General features: G+C 37.6%; 2 protein-coding genes across 6 annotated transcripts; one reads left to right on the top strand and one right to left on the bottom strand.

Annotated features, from left to right (window-relative positions):
• Nucleotides 1-19: 19 nt before the first annotated feature.
• ech1 (enoyl CoA hydratase 1, peroxisomal) lies at nucleotides 20-12,553 on the bottom strand. 5 transcript variants are annotated; one of them, XM_062060551.1, is made up of 11 exons: nucleotides 12,408-12,520; nucleotides 12,216-12,256; nucleotides 6,381-6,549; nucleotides 6,191-6,279; nucleotides 5,976-6,100; nucleotides 5,838-5,886; nucleotides 4,822-4,907; nucleotides 4,523-4,593; nucleotides 3,996-4,067; nucleotides 545-695; nucleotides 20-448 (listed from the first exon to the last, which is right to left on the bottom strand). In XM_062060551.1, the coding sequence occupies exons 2-11, from the start codon at nucleotides 12,250-12,252 to the stop codon at nucleotides 344-346; spliced, it is 954 nt and encodes a 317-aa protein (XP_061916535.1). In that variant the 5' UTR covers nucleotides 12,253-12,256; nucleotides 12,408-12,520; the 3' UTR covers nucleotides 20-343. The 5 variants fall into 5 exon arrangements, with proteins under 5 accessions (XP_061916535.1, XP_061916536.1, XP_061916538.1 ...); XM_062060552.1 differs by having other exon boundaries at nucleotides 4,822-4,886; nucleotides 12,408-12,519; XM_062060554.1 differs by lacking the exon at nucleotides 12,216-12,256 and having other exon boundaries at nucleotides 12,408-12,553.
• Nucleotides 12,479-25,993, top strand: sbds (SBDS ribosome maturation factor). Its single transcript, XM_062060557.1, has 5 exons — nucleotides 12,479-12,929; nucleotides 13,091-13,220; nucleotides 18,072-18,272; nucleotides 21,599-21,763; nucleotides 24,861-25,993. The coding sequence occupies exons 1-5, from the start codon at nucleotides 12,802-12,804 to the stop codon at nucleotides 24,984-24,986; spliced, it is 750 nt and encodes a 249-aa protein (XP_061916541.1). The 5' UTR covers nucleotides 12,479-12,801; the 3' UTR covers nucleotides 24,987-25,993.
• The last annotated feature ends 401 nt before the right edge of the window (nucleotides 25,994-26,394 follow it).

The following is a 26,394-nucleotide window of genomic DNA, read 5'->3' as shown; positions in this document are numbered from 1 at the left end:
ATTTGATATACAAGGGAGGTATTACTCGCAGAAGCTTTTAATAGATTAATAAAAACATTCACATCATATACATACAGTATTTTACAAAAATTAAGATGAAAATCAATACACTTGATTAAAAACAGTCAGGCCACTGAATTTGGCACATTGTCAGAAATGCACATTACAGCTACCCACACCTACAAAAACATTTCTTTATACACAGCTGGTTGACTGTTGAAAATGAGAAACAAGTTACATGATTGACATTCTGCAGTAATTGTTTAGCTTATTTTAGTAAATAGTTTGTCAACCCAAAACCTTCAGATCTTTGGACAGAACACCCCTCTAAAGAACTCCTAGCTCACAGTTTGGAGAAAGTGACAGTCTTGATGTTCTTCTTCTCCATTGAGGCCTGAGCAGACTTCATCACATCTTGAGTCTGAAGCATGCTCATGTTCCAAGCGGCCTGGACAACATTTGACAATCAGATATGCCCCGTAACAAAAGGCAGATGTCTATTATATATTTATGAATTGTTAACATGGCACAGAATTATATTTACCATGTACTCAAGACCCTCTGCCACACTGTGGTCTCTGGAGTAGACCAGGTTCACTTTGGTTCCCTGCACAGCGACGGGGCTGCGGGCTGCTATCTCCCCCGCCATTTCCAGTGCGCCCGTCATCATGGCCTCCTTGTCTGCAAACACCCGGCTGGAGAAAGAACAAACCGCAGATAGAAGTACAGGGCAGGATTTAGTTGCCTTACATTTGTTTTCATTTTATATATCATCTTAAAAACTTTTTTACCTCAGCTAGTGCCCTTTTTGTCAGTACACACTCACTTGTACTTATTTCATTTCAACTATTAACATATTGGGCCTAAAAATCACATTAAATAAGATGTAAAGTATATTGATCCCTATAAACCAAGAATAAAAAAGGAAAAAGAAGCTGAATATAGAATTGATGTGTCAGGCCTGTCTAGGAATGTTAAAGCCATATGCTTCTTTGCATCAGGTGTCCACTTTTGTTTAGTCTTTATTTGAAGGGACAATGTACAGAAACATTAAGCTCAAAGACAGATATGTTCTGTACCAGATTATAGCTAATTTCCATCTGCAGTCCCTGGCTACCTAAATTAAAGGGATACAAAAATCATGCAATAAAATTATGACAATAAAAACATACACAAGTATTAAGAAAAAAGTCATAAAATGCCCTTTCATGGAAACATACTTAATATACAATACAACCACACCTCATTTACATCATCACACAAAGACAATACATCCTTTTGTTCACATCTGTCATCATTTGTAAAAACAACCATGATTTTAACACACACACCTCACAATTTACAATAAAAATGCTCTCATGGATAAATATAATACACATTAGGTTGATGTGTCAAACATAATGCCCATCTTAGTGACCGTGTGAGCAGCTTTGATTGCTCCAAAGCCACTTTTTAACTTCAATTGTGAATGAAGAGTAATCTGTTAGACTTTTCAAGTTTGTTGTGAGGTCGTTCCATTCCTTTATGGCTTTATATGAAAAGGCTGATTGTGCAAAAGAGGTTTTACATCTGAGTATGCTACACTGCCCCCTGGTGGAGGCTCGTGTGTTTCTAGTTGTCACAGCAGATGTAAACTACCACTTGATGGCGGTGGTGGCTTACCCTCCCCCTGCTGCAACCAAACGGCCTCTAATGCGTAATTGTAATCGCGGAACTTGTCACCCGTCTTTACACCAACGCTATATATTTGTATTGGTCATTTACTATAAATGGTTTCTCACTATAAACGATCAAATAGATGATTAGCTTGTTGTTTTTCTGGAAAACCGACCTGGAAGTGCTCCAAGCATGCCTTCCTGCACTTAATTTCCAACATCTTTACATGAAAACATTAACCTAACTAGAAAAGCACTTTGCCAGCGCAGATACCACCAAGCCCTACCTCCCAATAGTAAAAAAAAAGTTGTGAGTCCAATCGGTGATCCCGATCAGGCCCAAAATATGACTTGTATCTTATCCTATTTCTGATATTTCCTGAAATTTACATCAAAATGTGCCCAGAGCTTTTTGAGTCATCTGTAGTGAAATTAAAATACAAGGAGTAAAGCCTCTTGTCAGTAATCTACAGTCTTTGTTTCAGTGGGTGGAGGTGGGGCCACTAAAATGCACGCACACAAGATCAGGCTCAGCCCCAAAATGTAATCACTTGCTCTTTACTCAATTTCTGCCATTTCCTGAAAGTTTAAGGCTACAGAATGAAAACCCTTTGGTCTGTCGTCACATTCTTGTCTGCGTGGAAGCTCATATCATAAACGTAAGGTAACGTAGTTGAGTTGAGTTTGAGTTTATTTCGAACATGCAAGCATACAACATGATACATCACAATTTCCAGTTTCTCTTTTCAACATGTTCGAAAAGGAGTAGGAAGAAGCAGAGCTTATTTAATCCTACCCCTTTTCTTTTACATAACAGTTGCTAAAACTTTTGTTCACTTCCTGTTCTCAATTTATTCACAATAACTCCATAAGTAATCACAATAAAAATAAATAAATAATAATTGGTGAAGTAAGTTATATTTCATATGATGAGATAAGTAAGATTATTTTGAGAATGAAAGAATGGATGGATGAATACATTCAGAATGTTTATCTTGGTTCTTCTTCTTTGTACTTTTTAAACACTTTTAAGTTTGAAGAGTTTCTTGAAGTGGATCATTTTAGTACATTGTTTGATTGCTTTGTTAATCCATTTCATAATTTAATTCCACATACTGATATGCTGAAGGTCTTAAGTGTTGTGCGTGTGTACAAATGTTTTAAATTACATTTTTCTCTAAGATTATATTTCTCCTCTTTTTTTGAGAAAAATTGTTGTATATTCTTGGGTAGTAGGTTATAGTTTGCTTTGTGTATAATTTTAGCTGTTTGCAAATTCACTATGTCGTGGAATTTCAGTATCTTTGATTCAATAAATAAAGGATTTGTATGTTCTCTATATCCAACATTATGTATTATTCTAACTGATCTTTTTTGTAACACCGTTAATGAATGAAGTGTACTTTTGTAATTATTTCCCCATATTTCTACACAGTAACTCAGATATGGTAAAACTAGTGAGAAGTAGGGAATATTAAGTGATTTTTGGTCTAGAACATGTTTTGCTTTATTCATTATTGACGTGTTTCTTGCTACTTTATGTTGTGTATTTTTTACGTGAGATTTCCAGTTCAATTTATTTATAATCATTATACCTAGAAATTGGGTTTCATTTACTCTTTCAATTTCTATTCCGTCTATTTGTATTTGTGTTTGACTTTCTCTTCTACTGTTACCAAATAGCATTATTTTAGTTTTACTGAGATTCAACGCTAGTCTGTTTTTGTCAAACCATCTGTTTAATTTGTTAATTTCTTCTGTTATTATTTGTATTATCTTCTGTGTGTTCTCTTCTGAACAAAGCGCTGTTGTAGTAAAAATGATACGGATCAGGCCCAAAATCCTTATCCTCTTTCAGACATCTAATAAAAGTTTTGTCCAAATACGGCCATAACTTTTTAAGTTATGTTGCCAACCAATTAAAGGTACAATTACATTACCTCCAGTAGGAGGTAATGTAATCGTACCTTTGATCGTTTGTTTTCAGTGTGAAAAATTTGAAAATTTTAAATGACAAAATACAAAAATATAGCATTTACTGTAGACTGTACGAAGATTCCTTTAAAGTGAGATGCAACAAATGCATTTCTGCATTCCTGGGATTCATATGCACTAACATATCTTGCCAGAACAATCCTAAACCTTTATTTTTTTTTATTACAGTCCCAATGCATGTGATATAAGTACTTTTTGCTCTTCAGAAACAATGCAATCTAACTAGTTTTACCTGTAGCTAAACAACTCATAGTAAGAACACATAACAGTGGAAATAAATGTGATTCATTCAGAATCTATGCAGCCCTTTTCTTTAAAAACATGTGAAATGGAAATTAAGCTCACCTGACCAGTCCTGTGCTCTTGGCCTCGTCGGCGTGCATCTTCCTCGCAGTCAAAGCCAACTCGTTGACCAGGCTGGAGAAAACGGCAACATAAAAAAACCCCACAATTTAAACCATCCCCTTTGTCTGTTTTATTAATTTACTGTGTGAATACAAGTGGATTGTCACAATGTCTCACAGTCTGTATCCCCAGGCTGTGAGACTGCTAAATGAACAGCCTGCCCCTTTGCTGCCCCAGACCATCTTATTACCTCACTCTTCACCACCTCAATAATTGTGCTCTGGACTTTGCATTGCTGCAACATCAACGTAACACCCATCAGACATCTGACTGTTCCCACCTAACACCTCCACGCCCCTCTATTAGCAATCTTGACAATGCTAAACTGTAAACTATGGTCAACCTGCACTTCAATGCAGTTTCTATGCCGCTAAACAAAGCTCAAACAAATCTCGTTGACATGTTTGACTTAAGTGTTATTATGACAATGACAATAAAAAAATTGATTGATTGATTGATTGGATTACCTGCGACTGCCGATGACTTTAGGAAGCCTCTGCAGAGTTCCCACGTCGGCTGCGAGTCCAACGTCAACTTCCTACATATTGTTGAACATAACGGCAGAATGCTAGTCGACATCTGGACCATTCCAATAAACTATTTTATTGAATGTTATGAATCATAGGAAGTCATCATTCAAGTGAAATGTCTGAACTGCAATTAGTTGCCATAGTGATGCTGAAGACTTATCTAGGCATTTACTATACCTACTAAAACTATATAATTGCTCCTTTATGTTTAAAATAATAAGTGCACAAGGACGTACCTTGACTTGGAACCAGGCGTCCTGGGTACACAGGCGGATGTCACAGGCGGTGATCAGGTCGACACCTGACAGTGAGGGTATTCCAACTTGGTTTGTCATGTTTAAATGAATAGACCAGGAATGTTCAAATGGCGTCCCACAGCTCACTTTTTAAAGGCCCGCGGAACAGTTTGCAGATACTTTCACAAAAAAAAAAACCCATAAAAATTGGAATAAAAGAGCCAACAGATGCAATGTAATAAGAAAATGTTGATATATTGACACTAAAAACACAAAACTGCCTTGCGGGCAGTTGTTTACTTGAAAGCTGGCTTTGCCCCCAAAAATTATAAATAGTAATAAAATAAAAATATAATCGACGGATAGATCTGATGTTGATCTACAGATTAAAGCCTTAAAATTAAAAATAACATTTTGATATTTTACTTATTTTTAACACTTTTATGAGCGTTGGCCTTTTGGCTTCCTGAGACCTTTAGCCGGATTTTTTTTAAACTGTCATTGCTATAAAAAATAATGAATAATTACATTTTTTGAGGGAAAATATTGTCTATTTCGTGTTTTTGCCGGGAAAAAAAAAAATATATATATATATATATTTTTAACAAAAAAACGCCACAAAACAGTAAAAATGTCACAGATATACTTTAAGTTGATCTATGGATATTATAGCGTTGAAAGTAAAAAATATACAATAAATATTGTATTTATTTAGAAAATGAAAAAATCTAAATGGCCCCCGCATGCTTACATTTATCAATGTGCGACTATCAGTGCTGGAACAAACCCTCCACTTTTGCTTCCAAAATTGTATTTTGTTGACTTTGTCAATTCATTTCCTAGTAATGCGAGGTACACACAAACATTATCTATATCTGAAAACCGTGACTGCAATCTCAAAAGCATATTATGCTTGTATGTCATCATTATAAATAAACTGTAATACTTAGAATGACCCCCCCCCTGATTGAATACAAAGTTTGTGCAATGTACTACTACTTCTCAAATTGAAGTACCTCCTCCCACACAAGCACCATGGACGGCCACCAGCACAGGCTTTGGACACTACAGGCAGAAAAACACCCATTTACAGTTTCAAGTGGTAATTCAATGACATTTTTCCAGAACAACCACTAATATTAACAGTGACTGACCCTCTCTATGACTGAAAAAGTATTTTGGTACTTGGTGATGGTCTTCCTGACGTTCCAAGAAATCCGGGCCGTGTCGTCACCTTCAGGCTGCAGTATGTCACCTGCCATGTCCATCAGGTCGATACCTGGACAAGTGGCAAAGACAAATCCATTAAAAAAAAAAGAGGTTTCACAAAGAAAGTAGCATCTTTGAAACATTGAAACAGGTTTGATACCTGCCGTGAAGACCTTTCCTGCGGCAGAGAACACCACCACTCTGCAGTCGGGATCATCAGCGATCTCGTTGAAGCAGTCCACCATCTCACTGGGGAAGAACAATAAAACATTCCTTTTTAATCTAAAAAAATAAATCTACAATATTTTTGTATAGGCTTTGTAAAAACCACTCCAATGACTCATTCCTGCCTCCAGAAAGCTTTGTTCATGGCGTTTCGCTTGTTAGGGCGGTGAAGCTCCACATGAGTGACAGCCTCTGCTGGGCGGCTGATGGCTAGGGTGGTGTAAGGCGGGGTCGGACCGTCTGACGACGACATGGCCCTGATGACCGACCGGCTGCAGAGCCCGAACCCCCTGGCTGAGGACAAGACACACGTTTTGTAGTAAATACTGTTTTAACCGTTAAACTTTGTGGACCACACCTGTTGCTAGAAGAGAATTTTCAGCACCATCCTTGCAGCTTTTATGTCAAATATAAATCTTCAGGCAGTTTTAGTATATCAGTACCGTATTTTCCGCACTATAAAGCGCACCCAAAAACCTCCAATTTTTTTAAAAGCTGACAGTGCGCCTTATAATTCGGTGCGCCTTATATATGGACCAATACTGAGCCACAACAGGTCTCGCAACTACGGGATGCATAAAGTAACCCCAGCCTCTACTGTAGCGTCTATTCTATGCGCCTTATAATGCGGTGCGCCTTATAATGCGGTGCGCCTTATATATGAACAAGGTTTTAAAATAGGCCATTCATTGAAGGTGCGCCTTATAATCCGGTGTGCCTTATAGTGCGGAAAATACGGTAATTGTGTGTTATTACTAGAACTGCAACAACTAATCGATTAAAATCGATTATAAAAATATTTGGCGATTAATTTAGTCATCGATTCGTTGGATCTATGCTATGCGCATGCGCAGAAGCATTTTTTATTTTTTGTAATTTTTTTGTAATTTTTTTTATAAACCTTTATTTATAAACTGCAACATGTACAAACAGCTGAGAAACAATAATCAAAATAAGTATGGTGCCAGTATGCTGTTTTTTTCCAATAAAATACTGTAAAGGATAGAAATGTGGTTTGTCTCTGTTATCCGATTATTAATCGAAGTAATAATCGACAGATTAATCGATTATCGAATTAATCGTTAGTTGCAGCCCTAGTTATTACTACGATTAGAAAGGCGAATGTGTTTTCCCCCATAGTTGTTGAGCAAACAAAGAAATCAGCCAACAAAGTCTGATTGCCAGGGTGGGTGGATCAATCCAAGATACTGATACCAAGTAGTATCAGTATTTGGTTTTACTAGCTTAATAAGGTGTATATTTTTTTAACTATTTCACAATGTTTTTTGTTGTGTTGTTTCTATTGTTACATTGTTGATAATGTGTATGTTATATTGTTTAGGGAATAAATTATTGGAAACAGGAGGGCTTTAGGGGCAAAATTCCAAAGAATTGCCAATAGTAGTTTTAGATTTTGTTTAGTTATCCGGCCCTATTGACTTTATATTGCTCAATTGTATGTAAAGTACGGCTGAAGCGATTATTTCGATTAGAAAAGAGCTGTGATTTATATAGCATGTTTAATGAGTGCAACTAACAAAAACTGATAAAAACCAGACCGTATGAAGTGGTCATTACTTTAAATACGCGGACAAAGTTTCCTCACGGTCGCTACAGTAGAGCGCACACAGGAGTAGTGTTGCGTGGGTGCAGTGATCTGTACGGCTGCGAACAGCGAATAATTTCTTCTTTTCACATTTTTAAAATCACTGCATGTGATTAAAACATGACATGTTAAAAGTGCAATTTCAATTCTGATTACTTTAACTGGCACACATTAATAAAGCTGCAAATTATTACAAAAAACAATGAAGGTTATGGCAAGCAAAAAAATAATTGTTAATCTTTCTATCATTTCTATTTGCCTAAAATACACATTGACGCTATAAACCACGGGTGCCCAAACTGTGGCCCGCTGAGCCATCTCATTTGGACCGCTATAGGGTTGTTTCTCAAATGTAACATACAGGTATATTCACATTGACCTCTTTCAAGCTCACAAAACCTTCGATGGGATGTCCCTAAGGCTAACTAGTTTATCATGTATCGAAAATAATTATCTCCATTACCTTATAAACGGCTGTATTATGCTAAACTCTTCACTTACGGTTCGGTTGTATGCTTAAAATCACTATTTGGCCGGCGGTCCATTGGCACGTCTTCACTTTGGCCCTTGTTTGGGCACACTTTCTACATTAAGCCCACGGATTACTTACTATACTATAATTACTATAGGGATTTAATGATTACCAGTAGAATGAAAATACACTGTACATACATAATTATTGTAAAACCGTGATTACCACAGTTTAAAAAGCAGTTTCACAAGCAGGTGGTGCGCTAATTGGTAGCTAGCATAAAAAAAACTCTAACATGAATACATGACACATTAACATTTTAAAAATAAAACTTGTAAAACGATTTCAGTGAGTGTGTGTATAACTACATTTTGAGCACATTCAACAATACTGAGATGATAATTGTGATATTAAATTTTCATATCGTTAACATCCCTACTCGATTACTAAAATAATCGACAGCTGCAAGCCTAATGTAAAGGCAATACACATTATTATGGTGAGATGGTTACATCCATGTATAATGTTATATTTATATATTGTTCACAAACAAGTTTTTGATGAAAACATTATTTGTTTGGTCCTGTGTGTACTTTGTTCTGGATATATACCAACATATGCAATATCATCCAACCCTACTAATTACTGATTTCAAACCAGGTGCTCACTTGTTTTGTTGTCTGCAACAGTGGTCCCCAACCACAGGTCCGGGGACCGGTACCGGTCCGAGGCGCATTTACTACCGAGCCGCGGAGAAACATTAAATAATTTATGAACGACTGCATTTTCTCCGACTTTAACTTTCGCCTGTCCCACTAAACACACCAATAAGCTTGTTTATAGATGTACAAACCCCGTTTCCATATGAGTTGGGAAATTGTGTTAGATGTAAATATAAACGGAATACAATGATTTGCAAATCATTTTCAACCCATATTCAGTTGAATATGTTACAAAGACAACATATTTGATGTGTAAACTGATAAACATTTTTTTTTTTTGCAAATAATCATTAACTTTAGAATTTGATGCCAGCAACACGTGACAAAGAAGTTGGGAAAGGTGGCAATAAATACTGATAAAGTTGAGGAATGCTCATCAAACACTTAGTTGGAACATCCCACAGGTGAACAGGCAAATTGGGAACAGGTGGGTGCCATGATTGGGTATAAAAGTAGATTCCATGAAATGCTCAGTCATTCACAAACAAGGATGGGGTGAGGGTCACCACTTTGTCAACAAATGCGTGAGCAAATTGTTGAACAGTTTAAGAAAAACCTTTCTCAACCAGCTATTGCAAGGAATTTAGGGATTTCACCATCTACGGTCCGTAATATCATCAAAGGGTTAAGAGAATCTGGAGAAATCACTGCACGTAAGCAGCTAAGCCCGTGACCTTCGATCCCTCAGGCTGTACTGCATCAACAAGCGACATCAGTGTGTAAAGGATATCACCACATGGGCTCAGAAACACTTCAGAAACCCAATGTCAGTAATTACAGTTGGTCGCTACTTCTGCAAGTGCAAGTTAAAACTCTCCTATGCAAGGCGAAAACCGTTTATCAACAACACCCAGAAACGCCGTCGGCTTCGCTGGGCCTGAGCTCATCTAGGATGGACTGATACAAAGTGGAAAAGTGTTCTGTGGTCTGACGAGTCCACATTTCAAATTGTTTTTGGAAACTGTGGACGTCGTGTCCTCCGGACCGAAGAGGAAAAGAACCATCCGGATTGTTGTAGGCGCAAAGTTGAAAAGCCAGCATCCGTGATGGTATGGGGGTGTATTAGTGCCCAAGACATGGGTAACTTACACATCTGTGAAGGCGCCATTAATTCTGAAAGGTACATACAGGTTTTGGAGCAACATATGTTGCCATCCAAGCAACGTTACCATGGACGCCCCTGCTTCTTTCAGCAAGACATTGCCAAGCCACGTGTTACATCAACGTGGCTTCATAGTAAAAGAGTGCGGGTACTAGACTGGCCTGCCTGTAGTCCAGACTTGTCTCCCATTGAAAATGTGTGGCGCATTATGAAGCCTAAAATACCACAACGGAGACCCCTGGACTGTTGAACAACTTAAGCTGTACATCAAGCAAGAATGGGAAATAATTCCACCTGAGAAGCTTCCAAAATGTGTCTCCTCAGTTCCCAAACGTTTACTAAGTGTTGTTAAAAGGAAAGGCCATGTAACACAGTGGTGAACATGCCCTTTCCCAACTACTTTGGCACGTGTGGCAGCCATGAAATTCTAAGTTAATTATTATTTGCAAAAAAAAAATGAAGTTTAGGAGTTTGAACATCCAATATCTTGTCTTTGTAGTGCATTCAATTGAATATGGGTTGAAAAGGATTTGCAAATCATTGTATTCCGTTTATATTTACATCTAACACAATTTCCCAATTCATATAGAAACGGGGTTTGTACATCCTGGGTGTCTCATTCAGTAAAATTTTTTAAAATTACATTCCGTTTTTTAAGGCGTTCTGTCATAACGTTTTTAGCATTCAATCAGACATTTTAGTGTTCCCAAAAATCCGATATACCTGCCCCCAGACACATTTTTTTCTCTACATTTGCCCCCCCGAGTCAAAATAATTGCCCAGGCATGATGTACAATAAAACTCCTCATAGGAAGTGGTTATATTTGTGATAACTTTGTGACATGATACAATGCATTAATGAACATATACAGTATAAATGTGAGAGACTGTAGCCAAAGGCTGATTTCCAGGGCTCCCACTATTTCAGCGTTATAGTGAGTTATTTTTGCTGTATTTGTTTGGTTGGGGAGCCCTGGGGCCATACTTATCAAGCTTCTTAGAGTGCCATTTTACACTTAAGTCCTGAGAATTTGCGAAATTTAGTCCTACTCTCAAACTTAAGAATAAAAGCTTTTTATCAACGTTCTTAAGTCTAAGAATCACTCCTACTCTCCACGATATTTAAGAGACCTTCAGAGGTGTCTTAAGTGGTTAGGAGTTGCCAGCAGGGGATGGCACTGAGGCGAGAGAGACGTGCGCGAACGTTCAGGGAACGGAACAATGTTTGTTTTTTTTTGATGACGAGCAGCTGATCAAACGGTATCGTTTAGACAGAGCGGATATTATTTTTGTCACAGATTTAATACTTTTTGATTCCTTGTTGATTTCTGCATGTGTCTGCAGTGGGATAGTATATATAGAGCCACCCACACCAGTTTCAAATGAGTTGCCTAATTAATGAATTGGAAAGAAAATGTTATGACAGTAGCGTATGTGTGTGGCCGTGAGGTGAGTGACGTCAGTGAGTGTGTGGGCGATAGAAGAGAGGGAGCGGTAGCGTGAGTGCCGGCGGGGACTAGTTTGTTTTGTATTATTTTGTAGTTTATTGTCAAAATATACACTCCCATTGTCCACTTAAATATTTCCAAGATATTTCTTTATTCTTAGACAACGGATTCCCTTCCGTGATTGGTCATTTCTATGGACACAGAAATGACGTCACCTAAAATTCCGTTTACGGCACATAGTAATGTCGTAATTCAGCTCTGAGTGTGACACTTAAGATTCAGTCCTACACTTCGCTGAAAGTGTGAGTAAGACGCTTGATATCTAACTTTTGAGTGCAGCTTTCAGTGAATAATTTATTTACTCTTAAGTCAACTCTTAGCAGACTTCTTAGGAGTAATTCTAAGAAGCTTGATAAGTACGGCCCCTGGTCTACAACATATTAGTTCAGGACAACAACACTGTACTAAAGTAACTATAGTGTACAACTGTGCGTGAATTCTCACACAAATACCCAATTTAACGTTTTGTTTCTAATCCCGAACATCCAATAGAAGCAGTTAGTAAGTGAAAATAGGTATTTAAGCAACACATCAAAGCACTGTGACTTACATGTAAAGCGAGCGGACCTGGCAACGAGTGACAACATCGCCCTTTGAGCGGTGCAGGGTTTGAGAGAAACAAAAACTACAGCGTCAGATGAAAAGTCACAAATACGAATTCAACACACGTCACGCTTTTTTTCTGGACTTAAGAGTGACAGTAGATGAACTGTTGGTAGTTTTGTCAAAACATGCGCCTCACCTAAACTGAAGTTGGTAGCCGCTAAGGTATCTGCTCGTCTTCGCTCTTCGTCGCTAAGAATTGTTGCTCGGAAACTCTAGCGCCTCCTATGGCCAATAATTAACCTTTCACCTACTTGTTGTTGACCTTCTCCCCCAGCCTTTTATATTGAAAAATATTAACATTATTTTCCAAAAATAACGTTTTAGACAATTAGACGTTTTATAACAATTTAGACACCCTTTTCGGCTTATTTTATAGACAAATAAATAATAAATACGCCGCGGAACTTTTGTGTCGCTATCGACGTTTCCCAGCGGACGCTAAATAAGGAAGACACAAGCAACATCGACAAGACTGACGACGTTCGACATCGCGTTTTTATCGTTAATAAACTTTCTAGACGGGCGCAAACATGTCAATTTTTACCCCGACTAACCAAATACGGCTAACAAATGTGGCGGTGGTGCGGATAAAAAAAGGAGGCAAGCGTTTTGAAATCGCCTGCTACAAGAATAAAGTTGTCAGCTGGCGATCGGGAGCGTAAGTATTGTTTATTTTTATTTAAATATGTCGTCACGTATTTCCACTCAACGGCTAGATGTCCTGTTAAAAGATTCCAAATCTTGAGCCGGACGAGTTTTCATGTCAAAACATGACAGCGTCGCATCTTCTTTTGTTGTTATTGTGTCTGAACTTTGCAGAGAGAAAGACCTGGATGAGGTTTTACAGACAAACTCCGTGTTCGTCAACGTTTCCAAAGGGCAGGTGGCTAAAAAGGAAGACTTGTGCAAGGCCTTTGGGACGGATGATCTGACTGAGATCTGTAAACAGGTACAGTACAAAGAGATGAAGCTCAATATATCATTTACAGAGGTAGTCAACACTTGAGAGTATATTTACTTAATTATTATTATTATTATTATAATTTTTTTTTCCTGTCCAGCTTGTCAGGCAAATCATATAGTTGATGTAGATGCTGTTCAGATTTACTTGACAAAAGAGAAGTGTAGGATACTTCCCTTGTTGCCTTATTTGTATTTGACTTTATTAAATGTATTTATATTATCATTTGATGCAGCCGGGCCGGAGCAGGAGGGGATAGAAAGAGAAAAAAAGGAACACAGAGGGGGAAATTGTGGAGACAAGAGGGGCATTAGACAGAGAGACAAAAATAACAACAGCAAACACAACAATAACAACAACAATAGAACAACTGGTTCAAAAAGGAGATTGCGCTTCTCAATGTGATTCAAGATGGAGTGCCAAACCCAAAAAAAATTAATCCAGTAAATGTTTCAAAAATGTTTGAAAAGGTAGCACATCCCAAAATTAAGACTAGTAGGACAAAATACTCACATTTCACTTGATTTATTGCTCACATCAAAAAAGAGGAACGCTTACGCGTTTCGGCACGTGGCCTTCGTCAGAGGCCTTCGTGCCGAAACGCGTAAGCGTTCCTCTTTTTTGATGTGAGCAATAAATCAAGTGAAATGTGAGTATTTTGTCCTACTAGTCTTAATTTTGGGATGTGCTACCTTTTCAAACATTTTTGAAACATTTACTGAACAATAGAACAACATCAGCAAATACGATATGTACAAATATGATGGTAAAAGTGATGGCAAAGAAGCAGTTAGCGAAATAAATAATAATACAGAAATGACAATGAGCATTATTACACTACAAATGGAGCAGTATCTTTACTTAAAAGCAACCCAAAATGTTGAAAGAGCCATATTGGACCAAAAATACAAAACATAAATCTGTCTGGTGCCGCAAAAAATCAAAAGTGTTATAATTAAGGCTGCAACTAACGATTAATTTGATAATCGATTCATCTGTCGATTAGTACTTCGATTAATCGATTAATAATCGGATAAAAGAGACAAACTACATGTCTATCCTTTCCAGTATTTTATTGAGAAAAAAAAACAGCATACTGGCACCATACTTATTTTGATTATTGTTTCTCAGATGTTTGTACATTTTGCAGTTTATAAATAAAGGTTTATAAAAAAATAATAATAATTGCCTCTACGCATGCGCATAGCATAAATCCAACAGATCGATGACTAAATTAATCGCCAACTATTTTTATAATCGATTTTAATCGATTTAATCGATTACTTGTTGCAGCCCTAGTGTCTATATTAGCTATTTTAGCCTACTATCAATGGCTGACGCAAACCTTCGTTGACAGAAATGTTGTATTTTAATTTTTATTCTACACATTTTTGCAACATTGGAAGTCATTAGTAAAATGGAGGCTTCTCACAGGATGAGATAACTTCTGGAAATTACCGGCTCAGAATTAACCTGACTCTCGCCAGATCCTTGTAGTTCGCTGAGCTCCTCACATTGATCTGGGAGTTCTCAATAGAAGATGTATTTCAGAAGGCGGGGCCTTGTAAAAAAAATAATTGTATGTGATTGGATAAACTACTTGTCCGTTATCTTGAATGACGTGCTACTTCAACCCCTCTCATCGAAATCAACCCGTGACGCTGATGAGAGCGACGCTGGGAAATCCGAACCCGGTCGGAAGAAGAGCTAAAACATCCAGGCCACCAATAAATGCCTTCAAAAACGTTCTCTGTTCATCTTTTAAATAATTAATATTCGATAGATTCTACAAAACAGTTGCAATAGCAGAATCCATGTCAGCACACGACTCCTCGCTACGTGCCACCATTGTTGTTTGAATCAAACAGTCGCTTCTGCGCTACGTCACATCCATGATATCCTGATTGGTTAATTATTTTTTGCTATCTTGAAGGAGTTTGCAATGCCTTCGAACCCAGATCCTTGTGTGGAGCTCAGCGAACTATAAGGGTCTGGCAAGAGTATGGTTAGCTCAAAATGGCCAAAGGTATAGATGTGTGTGTCCAAGTTTAAGTTAACGGCAGGCTGTCTTCTTCTGATGGATTTATTACAATCTTTGCAAGCTGGGTAACGTTTGCTGTGGTCTGGAACAACATGGCACACAAACAACTATGAGAAATGCAGCCAATATTGCAAAGATAATGTGTCATGAGACATGCAAATATAAATTAAACTGGACATAAGTAAAGGAAATTAAATGAGCTCAAATATACCTACAAACGAGGCATAATGATGCAATGTGTACATACAGCTAGCCTAAATAGCATGTTAGCATCGATTAGCTTGCAGTCATGGATTGACCAAATATGCTTGATAAGCACTCCAGTAAATCAATAAAATCAACAAAGCTCACCTTTGTGCATTCACGCACAGCATACAACGTTTGGTGGACAAAATGAGACAAAAATGAGACATAGAAGGAGTGGCATAAAACACGTCTTTCCGTGGCAGCATCGGAGAAATTTCTGCATGTAAAGAAACAACGATGAGTTCAAGGATCGCTGAAATTAGTCGTACAAAACGGTGCTTGCCAAATACTCATCAGTGAAGCATGGATAACATAAACAAAGGGATTTCTAACAATTAGGAAGGTTTGTGTCATGTTTGTCCTACAGAAAATATATTAAACAAAAAATTTAACTTTAAATGTAGCTTCGGATTTATTTAGTAGCTATTTTTAATGGTACTAGTACACCCTGCAACACAGAGATATATCCTACAACAGCATGTACTTTATCACAAAATATGCAATTGTACAGTCACTTATGACGTTACAACAGGGCTAATGTTAGCACATGTGCAGCTAAAACATAAAACAAACATCTACAACTTACCGCAACATGTTTTACAGTTGCAAGTGGAATTCTTGTAGGTCGAAATGTGAACATTTCTTCTGACACAGATGACAGTGCCTGAATTAAATGTTCTTTTTCCTAGTTTGTAAGTAGTCGGGGTGCAACGATTAGTCGACAATAAAATTTGTTGCTGACAATTATATTTGTCAACAATAGTTGTGACATCATCAATCGTGTTTTTCCGGGCGCAAGCGGGTCCGCGCCGCCACTCGCATGTAAACAACATGCGGCCGAGCACAGTGTAAGCAAACATGGGGGGTGTTTACGTAAACTCATATGCTTTTGACGGCACATAGATTATTGGATATTGTTCTAATATGTGGCAGCTTTAAACAAGAATATGTTGGTTGACATTCTAAAAATAACATGGCTTCCTTCACTCATCATTTGAGCAGTCTCATGCATTCAAAATAATAAAATCTAAAAATCGCAAATTGAATCGCTGTCGCTATTTTTGTATCAAAATTCGCCATTAGGTTTTTTCTCAAAATCATTCAGCCCCGTTTGTAAGTAAAACTAGAATTGTTAAAAATAAAGAGTTATAACTCAGGTGATTAATTACAAAAAATATATGTATTCTTGTATAGTTCAAGAATAATCAACATTTTTATTTAGATTTTTTACATACATTTTTTTATGAGCTCCTTTACCTTAACCATGAACCTGAAAGGCGGCGTTGGTTTCTATAAGGTCTGTGATCAATTTAATGCATACACATTTAAAATTTGGCTTCAAAATAAACCCAGACAGAACCTTACTGGGTATTGAGCAGATAAATTAAGTACATTCAAGGAAAACATTTAAACAATGTTCGTGAATAACATTCTGATGAAAAAACTGCATTTGTGTGAAAATATTTTACTTTTTTATAAATTGATTCAAAATTATTAAGGCAAGTCATTTACTGTGATTAATTACAATTAATCCAAATTCAAAGTGTGATTACCGTATTTTTCGGAGTATAAGTCGCTCCGGAGTATAAATCGCACCGGCCGAAAATGCATAATAAAGAAGGAAAAAAACATATAAGTCGCACTGGAGTATACAAGTCGCATTTTTTGGGGAAATTTATTTGATAAAACCCAACACCAAGAATAGACATTTGAAAGGCAATTTAAAATAAATAAAGAATAGTGAACAACAGGCTGAATAAGTGTACATTATATGACGCATAAATAACCAACTGAGAACGTGCCTGGTATGTTAACGTAACATATTATGGTAAGAGTCATTCAAATAACTATAACATATAGAACATGCTATACGTTTACCGAACAATCTGTCACTCCTAATCGCTAAATCCCATGAAATCTTATTCCACTCTTATTATTCCACTAGTCTCTTACGTGAATGAGCTAAATAATATTATTTGATATTTTACATAAGTTGCTCCTGAGTATAACTCGCACCCCCGGCCAAACTATGAAAAAAAAACCTGCGACTTATAGTCCGAAAAATACGGTAATATGATTATCTTTTGACAGTATTAAATTTTTTTTTAAAAAGGTAAACATTGAAGAGCCTTGTCTCATCTGTCTGCGAGGTGCACATTACTTTTAACAGTGTGGGGGAGACAGTGGTCATGTGACTGCCAGGCTGTGTTTGATTGGTGAAATAGAATCATGTGACAGTGTCCGCTGGAAGAAGTCTCCCTGACAAGCCTAAATAATTCGGCTTTGCAAGCAGTAATCAATAAATTATGAATGAATCTAATGATGATATAAATAAATGTAGTGATCGTAATGAAACTCAATGTAACAGAGGAAAAGTAGCGTTTCTTCTTCACAAAAACACTTAAGTAAAAGTAAAAAATATGTTGCAGTAAAATTACTTTGACAAGTACAATCGATTCAAAAAGTTACTTATACAGAGCAAGTACATTAGGGAACAATTGGATAAAAAAGTTGGACAAATAAATCTGTGTCTTCTTCATTTGTGGCGACAGATCCTGGCCAAAGGGGAGCTGCAAGTGTCCGACAAGGAACGACAGAGTCAGCTGGAGACAATGTTCAGGGACATTGCGACCATTGTGGCCGAGAAGTGCGTCAACCCCGAGACCAAGAGGCCGTACACGGTCAATCTGATTGAGCGGGCCATGAAGGACAACCACTACTCTGTCAAGACTACCAAGAGCACCAAGCAGCAGGTGAGGAGTCGCGTGGAGCTGGGGCATGTTTTCCTCAACAAGAAGTACAGTAATTGTATTATAATTTACAAGAACAAAATATGTACCGTATTTTTCTGACTATAAGGCGCACTTAAAATTCTTTTTCCCCCCTCAAAACTCGACAGTGCGACTTATAACCCGGTGCGCCTAATAAGTTTGGTTTAGCTTATTCACCTCAAAGCTATTTTATTTGGTACATGGTGTAATGATAAGTGTGACCAGTAGATGGCAGTCAAACATAAGAGGTGAGTGTAGACAGCACTATGATTGCAATATGTCTCAAGTAAACAACACTAACATTTTATATGTTCCATTTAAAATATAGAACATTACACACAGTGCTCAAAAATCTATCAAAATGTTTTACTATGACTTTGGTAAGCTATGAAGCCGCACCGCTTGATGGATTGTCAGTGCATTAAACATATAAGTATTATTATGGTGTGTGTATAAGGTAAGACATATTATCTGGCGTTTTGTTTCGCAATATTATGCAAAAGCAACTTTTCTTACCTTCGGGTACCTGCTGATCTGCATTTGGGATCTGTATAAGTCCTGAAAAATTGCGCGCGTCCGTGAGTCGATTGGCTTCTTCTTTTTCCTTTATCTTCTTGTTATGTGACATTCATCCTCTGCTGTTGCCATTTCTAATATAAAGTAGTGTAAAGTTCTTACTTATATCTGTCAGTAAACTCGCCGTGAAAGCGCTAAAACATACTGGCATAGTGAGTTTACATTATTCACCCAAGGAACTTTAGTTATTAAAGTTCCGGTCAAACGATTTTTCACAGGGCACATTTCCTGTGTTGTTGTTTCCGAATGAGGAAATGCTGCTCCGTTATTGATTTAAGTAAAGTCTGAATGTCATTAAAACAGTTAGCTCCATCTTTTGACACTTCTTCCACTCCCGTCCTTGCACGCTTCACCGCTACAACGAAGATGACGGGGAGAAGACGCTGCCGAAGGTGAGCCACGTAAATAACATTTTGACCAAAGAACCACCATTACATGTTATGTAGACCACAAGTTTTCAATTTAGAAAATAATAATAATAATATGGCTCCTTTAATGCGCCCTATAATTGGGTGCGCCTAATACAGCGCCCAGATTTTACCGCGGCACCACTGCATTTGCCGCGACCGCCCTCTTCATTTGCCGTAATGCCCAAAAAATTGACCAACATTTGCGGCAGGAACATGCCGTGTCCGCTCTTGACTTTTTACTTGTTAATGGACTAGGGATGTAACAGTAAACGGTACAATGATAATTTGCGATAATTCCCAACGGTTAGTAATACCGTTAAATTTTTTAATTACAGGAAAACCGTCATTTATTAATGCATTTTCGGCAACAGGAAGCCAGGCGCATGCGCACTGGCGTCGTTTAGCTTAATAATCATGGCGGACCAACGACACCGACTTTGCTGCGGAGATTTCCCCTCTGAGTAAACGGAGCCAAGCACTTGGTTTAACGTCATTTTCCCTCGCTTCCCGCCGTGCGTTTAAGAGCGCACTGCTGTGTTTGGATGGAGACAGGTGTGGACAATATTGGAGACACTTGTCCCCACACTAAAAGTAAACAGCGAAGGAGAAAACTATTTGATGTTTTGCAGCAGGTGATGTGTCGCGAACGTTGTCACAACTTGTTTATAAAGTTTTTACTTTGTTTACTGGGATGTTCACTCCTCCTTTATTTAACTGCAAATTGTATCAGTGTTCAAATAACATCAATACTAGCTATAATGTTTTGTCATCTCATCGAATTGAACGCAGGCCGTGAAGATTGGGTATTCAATGTGTGAGGTATCACTCCGGGTTTTTTTGTTGGCCTATACTGTTGTACTGAAACACTAGGGAGGCGTTGGGGAAGAACGAAGCTTGTTTATTAGATTTCATCTTCATTAGCCGAACTACTTTGTGTTTTATTTTGATATCAAAAAGTAAACACCAGGTTTTGTTTACATTATTATTATTTTTTTTTCCATGTCACTTCAAAAATCATTCATGTGACATCATTTTGTTAATGTGTTATTATTGTGTATAGTTAATTCCTATATGACATATTTCTGCTCAAACTCATAATGGATCTGTCCCGATACATTATCTACATACCTTTAAAAAAAACTTAAAAAAAAAAAACTATCAAAATGTAAAAATAGCGATAAAGGCATCATGTAATGACAAAAAGCTGACAAGTTGATGTTATTAAAAACTAAAAAAACCTAATATTTGTCTATAAATATATGGAAAATGTTTTTCTATAGTCTTTTTTATTACCGTAATTTCCGGACTATAAGCCGCTACTTTTTCCCCTCGTTCTGGTCCCTGCGGCTTATACAAGGGTGCGGCTTATATACGGCCTGTTCTTCTCCGACACCAACGAAGAGGATTTCGGTGGTTTTAGTACGCAGGAGGAAGACGATGACACAATGATTAAAGACTGACTTTTCATATACCGGTAGGCTGGTTATTTTGATAACGTACAGGCGAGCACTTTGTATTACTTTGCACCGTTGTATTATTTGTACTCTGCACGAATGCTGTTCGCCATGTCAAAGATGTGAAAGTTTGATTGAATGATTGAAAGATTTATTGTTAATAAATGGGACGCTTTGCGTTCCCAAACAGTCATCTCTGTCCCGACAATCCCCTCCGTGGTAGCAGGAACCCCTATATACTACGCTAATCACACATCAAAACCCTGCGGCTTATAGTCGGGTGCGGCTTATATAAGGAGCAATCTGTATTTTCCCCTAAATTTAGCTGGTGCGGCTTATAGTCAGGTGCGGCTTATAGTCCGGAAATTACGGTAGACATTACAAATGACATGACGGTATTACGTTCACACCCCAACACTGCTTTATTTAACAATCAGTAATCATGATTTCAATATTGATAACAATAATCTTAATTATTACTTTGGCTATAATTGGCAGCCCTATATCTCATACATGAACACTATATACAGTATATTTATAATCTCCTGCCTCAAAAGAAAATAATGTTTGCCTTGGTGCCCTAAAATATGAGCCCTCCTTTAAGGCAACACTTGCCTTGACCTTAAAAAGTTAAAACTCGAGGCCTGCTAATATATGAAAAATGATCAAAAATAGATCATCGGCAGTGCGCCTTATAATCCGGTGCGCTCTATGGTCCCTAAAATACGGTATGTGCAAATATGTATCTTGTTATAAATTTCAATTTTATATTATTCTTGAAACATGATTTCTTCTCACCGTGATCTGTACACTGCTTTGTAAAAATGCCATTTTATGCACGTAACAGTACTAGAGACTCTGTTTCTAGGCTCTGGAGGTCATCAAGCAGCTGAAGGAGACCATGGAGATCCAGCGGGCCCACATGAAACTGCGTCTTAGGATGCCGAGTAAAGACGCCAAAAAGCTGAAGGAGAAGCTCAAACCGCTCCTGCAGGTGGTCGAGAGTGAAGACTTTGACGAGGAGCTGGAAATGGTGAGGAGAGAAAAAGACGCGCTTTGTGTGTTCTAGGGCTGCAACGATTAGTCGACATTGTCAACAATAACATTTGTCGTCGACAATAGTCGTGACGTCATCACTCGTGTTTTTCTGGGCGGAAGTGGCGAAAAACAACGCCAGTGATAACATGAAAAGTTTGAAGATATTTCCTCTCATTCTTGTTAAAAACGTGAATACCTTGCTCATTTAGCAAAGCGGACCTCGTTTTTATGGCAGTACATCTGCGATACACAAGCATTTAAAGCGGAGCCATGATGTCAGACATTTGGAGGAAGGATGCATCTCAACCTCAGTTAGAGTGTTAGCTTATGCCTGGTTGTGGAGAAAAACAACTTTAACTATCATTTTAGCCCAAGTTAACAAGCTAAACTTATCAATTTAAGTACTTTTTAAAGCAGCGTCAATTTGCAAGGCCGTAAAAAAATGCACTTTACAAACGCAAACCGTGCATGTGCGTGCGTGCACACACGCATCCGGCAGAGGTATCGTAAGATTGAAAATACAATCTATTAAATAGCCAACAATTTAAGAATTACCAAAGATACACATTGAGTCTATTAGAGTTCTAAAACTGCCAAGAGTTAATCAATTGTCAATATACCAGTGTGCAGCTTTTTAAACTTCATAAAATGCTTTTCTTTTTGAGGAAGTTAGATTTTGTGTTTGTTTTCATTGCTGCTATTTTAACTACATAATCAAGTTTGATTGTTTTGTTTTTTTTAGCACTTTGCCTTTCTTTTTAATTGACATTTTAATAGTCATTTTAATTTTTGTAACAGCTGAATGAGCAGCACAGTTACACTATAAGTAAATATATAAATGAATGAATGAGTCATCTTTGTTGTTCGTAAGCACATGCCTAAAAAAACCTTATGGTGCATTTAGAAGTTGATTTAAAAATTAGAGCCATTAAATATGTGTACGCTTTATTAACCGACCAATCGACTAATCGTTAAGATAGTCGTTGACTAATCGTTAGTTGCAGCCCTATTGTGTTCACACTTGTAGCTCGGTCTTTAGTTCTGGACCAAAAAAGCTACTTAGGGGTCAGTTTGGTGCAGTTGGTGCGACCCCCAGAGTGACAAGGAGTAGAAAATGGATGGATGGTACGGCTGTGGATATTTGGGCACCACACGATTCGATTCAATTCTTGGGGTAACGACTCGATTCAGAATGGATTTCCGATTCAAAACGATTGTCGATTCAAAATCAATACTTTTTAGTTCTATGATTAACTATATTCCTCTATAAAATAAATTAACAGCTATGATAATGATTTATATTCCGTAAAAGAAAACTGGCAACTACTTTAGTATCATTTATATATTGATACTGTACTTGTAGGGATTTAACAATACAAACATTTCATATCACAGTTATCGTTATCGCAGTATTGTTGAATGTGCTCAAAAAGTACTTATACACACAGTAAATATTATGACCAAATTCAACATTTTTTAAGTAACTAAAAAATAAACACACTGTTAGAAAAGCCACTTTTGTACATGTTTTGTGTTTCTTAAGCTTCACTGATTAGTAGTCTTAGTATTTTATCTGTTTTAATGGCTAAGCTTTTATCGTTTTAAATTATTGGTTTGTACTCTGGCATGTTAAGATTTATTTACATTGAAAATGCGTAACAAATAAAATCTATTATAATTTATTATTTCTGGCGGGCGTTCCGTCCTACTCTATTAAGCGGTCCCTGAACGCACCGTATAAATACCTTGTTTATTTTCCTCTGAGTATAGAACGACGACTCTGAGGGACGCTAAGAGAGCACAGCTTGTAGGTTCAATGTGCACAATAAGATATTAATTTATTTATTTGAATTAGGGCAATGCATATTCATCAACATAGAGCAACAATGTAAATATGCGGGAGTTAGCACAATAGCTCATTTTACTCCGTTGTCCTAAGGCAGGTTAATACAGTAAACATTCAACAGGTCATGATACAAAAGAATACATAAATCACAAGACATTACACATTACAAGCATACCATAAGCACAGACCATGGACAAAATAATTAAACAAACAAAAAAAACAAGTGAATAATCTAATTGTGCATGCATGTCTGATTAGTTTTCAATAGGTGTCACAGTTTCTGACATGGGCTGGCAGCCTGTTCCATGACTGTGCCTCTGATAGACCTCACCATTTGGCCAAATTTAGTCCTGCGCCTTTACGTTATCGTATGGTAGCTGCTCAGACAGTAATGTGTTTATATTAGTTTAGATTGGGGTATGTCGTTTTTTTTAATGGGGAAAGACGTTAATGTCTCTTGTTTTCATGTTAGCATTTAAGATAGCGAGCAGGCCAGTCAGTCTGTGAGTCTATCAAAGTACAGTTGTATTGATCTCGGTTTTTCGATCATTGTAATTTAAAAAGGTAATACTGACCGTCGGGAGCCTTACCGTAATTATCATTATTTACTGTTTATCGTTACATCCCTTTGGTATTGATAGTATCGCCATCTGGATCGATCACCCCTACTTTAAAGCTCTTGTGTTGTCCTGCTCAGTGTGTGTGTGTAGCATGCTTAATTAAAATAATAATAATAATAATGGATTAGATTTTATATCGCGCTTTTCTATTACTATTTTCTATTATTAGCCAGTCCTTCCCCTCTAGTCCTCCTTGAAGGAAACGTTCGCCATTATCTCTGAGGATCAGTATCTTAGAAGCGGTTCCACACTGTGGATAGACAGTTGCAGCTTGCTTTCAAATTTGAGCCGGTGTTCCGGCGAGACGGTTGAAAAATCGGTGGTTTTAGATATGGGCCACATGGACAATTGTTTAGGGCGACAATTTCTAGGGGGCGCCCAAAGGTTGAGGGGGGAAAAAAAAGATTAATATTAATTTGTGCTCAGCATTACTGCTCACATGAAGTCGATAACACCAAACCAATGACGATGAGAGATTATCATCTCTTGTCGACAAGGGAGTGTCTCGCACAGGGTGCCATTAAAGCTGCTTCTGGGTGCACATTACCCACTCATCGCCTAGTTACGGTGACATTTGATGACATCATATCTTTCATGTTCATCATCGTTCTGCTTTACCTGCTCAGGTGTGTCTGGTGGATCCCGGCTGCTTCAGGGAGATCGACGAACTGATCCGCTGTGAGACGAAAGGCCGAGGCTCGCTGGAGGTGTTGTGTCTGAAGGATGTGGAGGAGGGCGACGAGAAGCTATAGGACCGCCACAGAAGCATTAACATGCGACGTATAAAAGGCTGAACAAGGCTCATCACTTAAGCTCCTCCCCTTTCCCACTGAGACTAATTGCAAGTAGTCTGCTCCATACTGTCTGGCCATGATTGCTCTAAGTTTAAACATTAGCCGGGTCTTTTTTATTTATTTTTGTAAATTTCAGCTTTGCATCTTGTCTTTAAGGCTTAATATACATTTTCACAACTTAATGACTAACTCATTCATGTTGTGTCATTAGTAAGGCTGCTTTTCAATTCAATTACAACGATGTACCTTCTTTTGAACTAAGAACAACATTAAAAGGTGCTATCAGAATTATCCATACAACAGCACGTCAAATTCACTTTACATTATTATATCTTAGATTGCCTATAAAAAGGCATGTGTGTTAACAGCATGTACAGGTGGTACATCTGAATTAATACAATATATATAAAAAGTTCATTTCAGTTGTTCAAATTCAAAAGAAAAATGCTTATATTCACTACACAGTAAAATATTTCAAGAAAGTAGTTGATAACTTGAGGATTACATTGAACAGTTAATGAAAATCCCAAATTCAGTGTCCTAAAAGGCAATAAAATATCCAAATGTACTGAATAAATCTAAATAACAAACACATTTGACTGGTTTATATTCTGTATATAATAGTGCTGTCAAATCTTATTTTTTTTAAATACAATTAGATTAACCACAATTTGGAATTTGGAGGAATCGTGATTAATCACGGGATTACTGGCTCGCATATTTAAAATTTGCTTAAGAAAATACCTCAATATTTGTACACAAGTGCGATTTTATTGTCCAGGAACGTTTTTAAATGTTTGCATGGGATTTATTTGCACAAAACTTGGTCACAGTTTCATCTAAAGTTCTTTTAGGATGTATTTTGGAGAGTGAAATTTGCCAGCGAGCAGACCATTTCTGTACTGCATTGATCTGATCACTGACCGTAAAAGAGCTTGTACGGTCAAAATAAATTGCACGATTAATCTAAGTGTGTTTTCAATAATGCGATTGATCACATGAGTTAACTTGTTCATTTTGACAGCCCTTATATATACATAAGGATGTTGTGGTATACATGTGTCAATTGTAATTCCACTTACAAATCCATTTTCTACCGCTTGTCCCTTTTGGGGTCGCGGGGGGTTGCTGGAGCCTATCTCAGCTGCATTCGAGCGGAAGGCGGGGTACACCCTGGAAAATTTGCCACCTCGTCACAGGGCCAACACAGATAGACGGACAACATTCACACTCACATTCACACACTAGGGACCATTTAGTGTTGCCAATCAACCTATCCCCAGGTGCATGTCTTTGGAGGTGGGGGGAACCCACGCAGTCACGAGGAGAACATGCAAACTCCACATAGATCCTTACTCAAAAATAA

Source organism: Entelurus aequoreus, linkage group LG10 (assembly GCF_033978785.1).
Source record: "Entelurus aequoreus isolate RoL-2023_Sb linkage group LG10, RoL_Eaeq_v1.1, whole genome shotgun sequence".
Lineage (NCBI taxonomy): Eukaryota > Metazoa > Chordata > Actinopteri > Syngnathiformes > Syngnathidae > Entelurus > Entelurus aequoreus.
This window is presented reverse-complemented; position numbering and strand designations above follow the sequence as displayed.